Source organism: Accipiter gentilis, chromosome Z (genome assembly GCF_929443795.1).
Source record: "Accipiter gentilis chromosome Z, bAccGen1.1, whole genome shotgun sequence".
In the NCBI taxonomy this organism is placed as follows: domain Eukaryota; kingdom Metazoa; phylum Chordata; class Aves; order Accipitriformes; family Accipitridae; genus Astur; species Astur gentilis.
The window spans coordinates 75087321-75095539 of record NC_064919.1 but is presented as its reverse complement, the minus strand read 5'-3'; the positions used below and the strand labels follow the sequence as shown (position 1 = coordinate 75095539).

At 39.4% G+C, this 8219-nt stretch overlaps 1 protein-coding gene across 1 annotated transcript in view; it reads right to left on the bottom strand.

The window, feature by feature from the left end:
- Nucleotides 1-226: 226 nt before the first annotated feature.
- Nucleotides 227-8219, bottom strand: part of LOC126036562 (ran-binding protein 3-like) — a 32845-nt gene continuing 24852 nt past the window's right edge. The window contains exons 14-15 of the mRNA XM_049796502.1: nt 5693-5885; nt 227-270 (exon numbers count right to left, since the gene is read on the bottom strand). Coding sequence (XP_049652459.1) covers nt 227-270; nt 5693-5885 — 237 coding nt within the window. The remainder of the gene's footprint in view (nt 271-5692; nt 5886-8219) is intronic.

Here is an 8219-nt window from a genome sequence, read left to right as displayed (position 1 = left end):
TTGTGTCATTGCCATCTCAGTGCAAAGCAGGCTGACTGGAATCCTCAAAAGTGCATCTGAAGTTCTTTCTCAATGTATTAAACTTAAGCTGTCCTTAAAATGAATCTTTGCTTAAAACTCATAAAGGAAAATGCATCTGATTTCCTCCCTCCTGGGACTAATGCGTCAGCTTAGACATTTTGGGAAGATGAGTTCCCAGCCACGTTGTTGTAACCTCTGGTAGGTGTCAGGAGCAGACTATGGACTGCCTGTGGTTCCATCTAGAATGATCTGAAAAAGAATTTGAAAAAATCCTGCTTATTTGAGCATATTCATGTTTTGAAACAATCTGGTATTTCATAATACCAGAGCACTAGGTTAGAGTTTGGATATGATCAGTTCCTGGTTTAGGTAAATATCTAACTAGATAACACAGGATTATTCACAAATATTTGAGCATGTGAATAGTGAATGAAGCCTGTGACCCCCCATGTCAATAAAGACAAGCACATAAGCACTTAAGGATTCAGATGTCCAGATAGGACATGTGTCTGTGATGCAAATCATCTCACTCTATACAGGGAACATTGTCTTAACACTTTGTAATAGATGCTCGCTAAGCTGTGAGAAAACCAGCGTATCTTCAAACAGCTCACTGGTCATGATAAAGTACCCAGGGGTGTTTTTGGTCTGTAATCTCTATGACTTTGACTCATCTGCAAAAAAGCAGATACAGCTGACTAATGCCAGCCATGTAACTCAGTATCGGTTTAAAAATTGCTACTACCATCTGGCTCCTGCTAAATACTAACTATAAGTTTCAAACTTCTTACAGGTGAAATGAAAGGTCTTGCGTTTGTCAGAACACTAATCTGATCCCCCCCCGCCCCTTTCCTAATATGTCAGCATTTAAAGCCAATCAGAGTTGTCTCTTCTTCTCTGCTTTAGATGTTACTGACTTCTGCTGCAAAGAATGCAGAAACTTGGACTCCAACAAAGAAGTTAATTCTTAACTTTTCCTCAGTTTTAATCACAATCAGGTATGGGAGTGTGTGTTTGAGATTTATGATTTGGAATCCTTAACAATTGGAAAGAATTTAAATTAAACTGACAAGAAACATCAAGCAAAGATAGCAGTTCTTCAGGAGTTCCTGTGGTGTTGCTGAACAGTAGTTCCTTTAAGAACTTTAGAAGTATTTTACTTAAAAATAAAAAAAGCTCTTGTAACATTTTAAATCTTGACCAACACCAACAGATGACAGTCCTAATGAGGCCAACATGGGAGGTATTTGTATAGTGGACCAGAAAAGGTCTGTAAAATAGAACAAAGACTGCACTGTCTGGCTCTCCACACCAGTAGTCTCCAAAATCCATGCAATTCTTGTTGGATCCATACAGGACACACGATGTCTTCGCACACTGTGGTTTTCTCTTAAGGTCTATGGCTACATACAAGAGAGACCTCTTGGGACTTACCTAGTCCTAGACTCCAGCATCTTTGAATTCACCCTAACAGCTTCTAAAAGAAAATTCCATGCCAAGAAAGAGAGGACACCTCGATCAAAAGAGAGGATACCTCAACCAGGATGAAGTTAGGAGAAGATTTAAGAGAATTATTGGTGAGGTACGGTGTAAGAAACAATGCGTAAAGCATTTCTTTGCCTAGTGACACCGCCGTCCTTGTCCCTCACAGGTACTTTTCCAGCTTCTCTGTTCTCCCTTAGGGATACAAATAAATAAATTCCTGCAAAATCAGGAAAGGGAAAAGGATGGAAATCATAGGAACCATGCTACCTATAGCCCCATGCTACTCTACTACTACAACTGGCATTTCATACTCCCCTGTGAAAGAAATGCCTCATGTGTCTCGAGGCATAACAGTTCTTTCTATATACTAATGGGGTTACAGCACTTTAAGAACCTTCCACTATTTCTGATGACCATGACGGAGGCGTTTCTAAATGTGATCAAAATGCATTCCTTTGGAGCAAGGACAGAATCTCCTTATGCCTATGAAGAAAAGACGGAAAAACTCTCTTAGAAGAGTCAGAAACAAGAGTACCATTTTCAGAGACATCTTGGTCACTTATGGGTCTAAGCAGTGACTTCCAATCACCTGCTACCAATGGCAAGCTTAGGTGTTGGGGCTCTAACAGTTCCATGTTCTGGCAGGATGGTTTTTTGAAGCTGACACGGGTACCTGGTTTGTTTGTGCTGCCAAGTGGAAAGAGATGGGCAGCCTGCAAGAGTTGCACAGTGTCTACGTTAGAGAACTGTCTATCCAATAACTACACATGGAATTTATGCATATTAGCAGTGCAATTCAATACTCCCATGTGCTGAATTTGTAACTGCCTGTAGTCAAGGTCCTTAAAAAGCCAGAGTCAGAGGACTTTGTCTGCACAGACACCTGGCACAGGTCTGCAAACACACTGGAAAGCCCCAAATCGATGGTTGAGATCTATTAGCAAAGCAGGAGGAGGTAGTGGCAACAGTCTGACATTATGGTACTCGTTGCAGAACAAGCCCCGGACACAGACTGATAGGGTGCCAAGTCCTCTTTATCCACAGGGGTCAGGAACAATTCGTTGTCTACCCGAAGGCAGTGCTCCCATACTAGGCTGTTCCATATGTCTGGCTAAGGGTAATTCTCTGTTCTGTTTGTTGAAGCAGATCTACCACACAGCAAAGAATGTAAGGCTTCCAAGTCCAAGGAGAGGAAAAACTAAAGGGGAGAGTCACGGAACTGTCTCAGGCCAGTGGCATTTCCCTCAGAAGGGAGCACTCTTGGTCCAATCACTCAATCAGCATTTTTCATTGTTTTATTTGTTATTTACTGAGAAAATTTTTCTTACGTGTAATAAAGAATTCTGCTGATCTGTCCTCACCTAAATCTAACAAAGACAACTGGAGGCAAACACAGTTACAATACTTAGCAGAGAAATGAACTAGCAATGAAAGAAATGGACGAAGAGATTTGCTTGACTTTGGTCAGCCTAGAAGTTTGCTGTCTAGTCTGAATTCATCTCCTCGGCTCACTCTGTATTCAGTGGGAAAAGATTAATACTTCCCAGAGAGTTATTGATCTTATCCATTCTCAAAATCCGCTTAAAGATTAATTGTTCTGTTTCTCTGCACTTAGGTTTACAGAGCAATTTGTTGGTAGAAATATCCAAGCTGTAACTGGTAAAATATTATCTGATAAAAGGAGCAGGTGCAGCAACTTATTCTTTATGGACTTTATGAAAATAGTATCTCTGCTTGAAAGTAAAGCAATAAAGAATTTAAAAAATGCTGGAGTAAATATCTATACTGAATTTGCAAAATGGTAGAGATACCTCTACTACCTTATACAGTGTCCTTATACATCATTAACATCCTGTTAATGAAGAATTCTGTGTAAAAAATTCTTACAAAAATGTCTTGCAAACAAACATAGGATCACTTTAGTGTTCATAACACTTCACTTACGGCATATATCATTTGCCTTCTTCCTCAGTCTCTAGCACTAAAGATAATTCTTATCTATTTTTTCATGTCTTTTACAGTGTCATGAAATAGATATCATAATCTAGGGAACTGTGTTATTCAGTTTAACAAGAAGGAAATTGCCTGTATTGAGAAAAGAAAGAACTATAATTGATTTCTTTTGAGACAAAACAGGTAGAATGGAAGGAAATAAAATGCAGGCATACTTTCTATTTATTGTAATGAAGCAGTCACTGAGGACTTAGCTTCTTAACATGTATGTGGTCTTAAGGAGAGGTAATCTCTGAAACAGAATTACATCAATAAAAAGAAGATGACTTATTCACACACATCCTTCAAAGAAAAAGAACACATGAAAATGAAAGATTTAAACAAATGCTCTTAAATATGCAGGATCTAATCTCTTGCATCCAAATGGATGCTTCTATGCTGATATTTAAAACTGACCTCACCCTGTTCTAAACCCATGAGGTATATTTTTCCTCCTGTCTTGGAAATGGGAGTTCCAGGGATAGGCATGTGTAAGAGGTGAATGTCTGCAAGTAAAGTAAGTGGGACTTGGATACCAGTAACTGACATGTATGCAAAATTAAAACCTTGTGGCTCTAAGAATAATAGAAGAGATTAAGATAAGCAGGAAATGCTAGAAGTCATCGAAAAAGCAGCTGAAAGGGATTGTTAGAATTGCTGTCAGTAACTGGACGTAAACGAAGGACAGATGCTTAAACTAAAAGATCAAGAAAAAACAGCACCTGACACTCATATCTCAGAATCTGTTTGCTGGCTGCCATCTGAATATTTGTATCAGAAGTCTCTGCAAATCAAAATAAATATTTAACTTGTAAATTTGTGCTCCTACACTGCTTTGACATTCCCTTTCCCCTCTTTTTTTTTGTCCCCTAAAAGAACAAAGAATTCTTATCAAGAATTCTGGAAAGGAATCAAGCTCCATCCAGAGTTTCCAAGTTACCAGTAACTCTTTGTAAAAGCCAATAGAGACTATTTAGGAATTACAGAGGGAATTTTGGATTATCTGGGAGCAATCCAGGGAGTTCTCACAGCTAACAATTTTCCCATTTCCTAAACAGAAAAAAGGTATTTGTGAGAAAATGTTGTATAAGAGCATCATGCTTTGCTTAGAGCACTGAATGCTACTGAAATGTAGTTAAACAACAATTAATAATGGGAACGAGCATTGTAAACTGCAATCTATTTGCCTAAAGGTGAAAAAAGACTTCCTTAAGGAAACAGTCACTTGTAGCTGTTACTCATACATGACTTAATTCTTGTTGAATAGTTGTTAAAAGGAAGAGTTTACAATATAAGGACAGTATGTTGCTCAGTTGCAGAGGGAAACTAATGCCATGAGCAACAACTCAAACATGCCCGCTGTAGTCCTTCTATTAGAAAATTGAATGTAATTGGCAGCTCCTGTATCCACTGTAGCTGTTTGGCACAAGCAAGTGAATTTGCCCCAGAAATGTGACTTGTCTTTTGCTAAGATAGAAGAGCTTTTAAGTCTGACAGCTGTTTCTGCCTTGCTTTCTGCAAATGTGACCCCAGCCTTGTTGTGAGCTGTATTAACAGCTTCTAGAGAAGGTTTAAGTCAGCAGCTTGCCCCTTATATCTTGTTTTAGTTGCATTCTTCCCTTTGAGGAGCCTACATTTTTGTGACGTTGAAGAAGGCTGGCAAAACCGGTGCATAAATCTTGACCTTCAGATTTCCTAATGAGGTAGTTGTTATAGCTGATCAAGAATCAGTCTTTTAAATCAAGTTAACCACTGCATAATAAATTATCTTAGTAAACACATTACACTTCAAGCCCTTAGTAACTACGTAAGCGCTGATGTGAATGGACTCAACTTTCACTTACTCAAGGAACACCTAGTATCTCAATACCTCTAGTCATTTCTACTGAAATATACTGAAGAAACTTTTAGGTAAAGCTTGACAATATTAAAATTTCTTAACCCTCAGCCTTTTGTCAAAAGAGTATTCCACTGCTATAAAGATGTGTAGAAGCTTGATCTGGCAAAACCTTGCATTTTAACAGTAGTAAGTCAAAATACTAAAAGGAATTACCGTCTTCTACGTGAAAAAGGGTATCTGTAACAGATGGCAGTTATAGTCAGCACGAAAAAAAAAAAAAGTAGTACAATTGTCATTGCTTGCAAGAAAATACCTTGAAAGGATTACAGCATTCCCAGGAAAATTTCTGCTTACCATATCCACTGCTGCTCACTTGAGTTATTTTTTCATCATCTTCATCATCACTATCACAGTTTAATGGCTCAAAAGCTATTTCTGACTCTGCATCTACTTGATTGGCATCTGGCTCTTGCTCAGCAAAGCTTCGCAATGCCACAAGGCGGTGATGCATTGCTGCATACAGGTATTCGGTGTCTTTTGAGCTTGCCTGCAGAACATAAAATGCATTCAGTCCAAACTAACCAAGAAAAACCTCTGTTTGTCATAGAGAAGCTGACTGAGAAATTTTCAAAAGTAATGAAGGAGCTCTATTTTGTCCTTTTTAATCACAGCAATCCATTTAAGATTCACACTTAATAATTCATTTCAGAAAATAAATTTAAATACAAATAAGGTCACGCTTCTTTAAGTGGTCTGAGTTTTGCAATATGTAGCTGTTGATTATTTTCCCTATAGTTACAAGAAACATAAGCTTAAAAATAATTTCCCCTGAAGAATGGCTCAGTTTGTACCGAGTACTCGATATTCCAGACAATTCCCGAGTATGATTCGAGAAGTAAGAAAGCACTGAAATGTTAATATATGTATTACATTATTTTGGTTTACAGAATGTAAGAATTTTAAAACCTAACTACAAAAAATTATTTGTGATTATAATATTTAAAGATACTATGAATTCTGCTGCTATTTTTGAACAGAAGATAAGCATCAAGAAGAGTACTGAGAACTAGACAAGGCAGCATTTTGCCAGTACATAAAACCTTCAAGCAGCCATGTCCTGAGTACTGTGTTCCGTTCTGGCCATCACATCTCAAGGATATAGCACAATTAAAGAAGGGAAAGAGAAGGCCACCAAAAATGATCAAGGGTGTGATGCAGCTCCTTAGGAAGAGTTGAGACACTTCAAGTTTGAAAAGAAGGATAAGAATGGGGTATAACTAAGGTTTTCAAAATTATAAAAGTGGTAGATAAACTGCATATGGTATGGCTGTTCATCAAACCACACAATAAATGCACGAGCGTACGCTTAATGAAAGCAGTAGAGGATCGGCATAAAAGAAAGTGCTTTTTCACAGAGTTGAGTAATAACTTCTATATTTGCAGTTTCAGGAGAGAGGGGGGAGAGACAATGTAAATTAAAAACAGCAGGTCAAAAATATAGTCACAAAAGTTTAAAAAAAGGAATTGGAAAAATTCAGGGGCAATCATTTCACAAAATAGATAGCAAAGGAAACAAGTAGGGGTGCATGTTCTCACATCTCTAATCCAACACTGAAGGATGCTGGGGGTCAATGAGGTGAACAGACCATACAAAGTGGCCATGTTTGCCTGGGCTTCCTAAAAGCACTGCATTTGGGCATTGCCAGAAGTACCAGTAGAGTACTTCTTACATTGTCATGAAGCAGATCATCTACCAGAGGGTAACTACATATGGTCTTCTGTAGTCCAGCTCTCCACTTCTGTGCATCACATAGAGTAATTTCTATCTGTATCGCTTGGCAATAGGAATAAATACATGTTGTTTGGATTGGAATGACACCTTTCAGTGTGTACAGGTGGAAAAGCATGCGAATTGGGAAGCAGCAGCAGATCAGGGTTGCCTTCTGTGCCACCCAGACTTGCAGCAGCAAACCGTTCTCTCCCTACAGCCGGGCAAAGAAGAAAGCAATTCAGAGTTGTTGAGATGTCTCAACTGCAAACTGCAGTTCTCAGTGGACAAATCTGAGCTCTGAAGATAACAGGGCTTTTCAGGAAACGCAGGGTCATAAATATGAAAAAGGCAGCTATTCAGTCTGATCATTTCTATTGGTAGCTTTTTACTTATTCATTGAAAAGCCAGAGTTCCTTTGTCACTTTAATCTAGTATGAACTCTGGCTTCTGCCAAGAGGGGTGGACTCGCCTCCGTACATCCTCTGACCCTTCATTTCTACCCTCTCCATTGTGCCAGTACCACCGTTAGGGCAATCACAGGGTGAATAGAATCAAGCTGAAAACCGAAATTAGCAAAACCAAAAAAAGCCCACCCAGATCAGTTCTCTGATCTGCCTCACTCATAGCTGTATGAATTCCAATGCCACCAAAAGCAAGGAGGGAGAAACAAGCATGGGGGAGTGGGCAGGGCCAGCCCTCTGCGCAAACCTGGGTGAGTACTGTAGGATCAACCGAATGGAGTCTTGTGGACCGCCTACTTTGTAGTCAGCATCATATGACTCTTCTCCCTCACTCATGAGAAGCCCTTTGGATAATATCCCTGAACCAAATGTATCAATCATTCATGGGACATGGGAAAACCAAATTTAAATGGCAGTTAAAAATATCTGCCGGTGCCTTGGAGGAGTGGGCTCCACTGACTACTAGACCAGCCTACTTACATGCCGAGGCTCTGGCAGTGCCTGCTGGGTGTCTCACGCATTGACCAATCTGCCTTCCACACTCAAGAGTCTCAGTGTTAGTTTGGCTGGATACTAGCTATAGGGAAGGATACCAGCCGCTTCAGTGACGACTGTAGAAGTAGCTTCCTGCAACCCTTGCCACAAACGT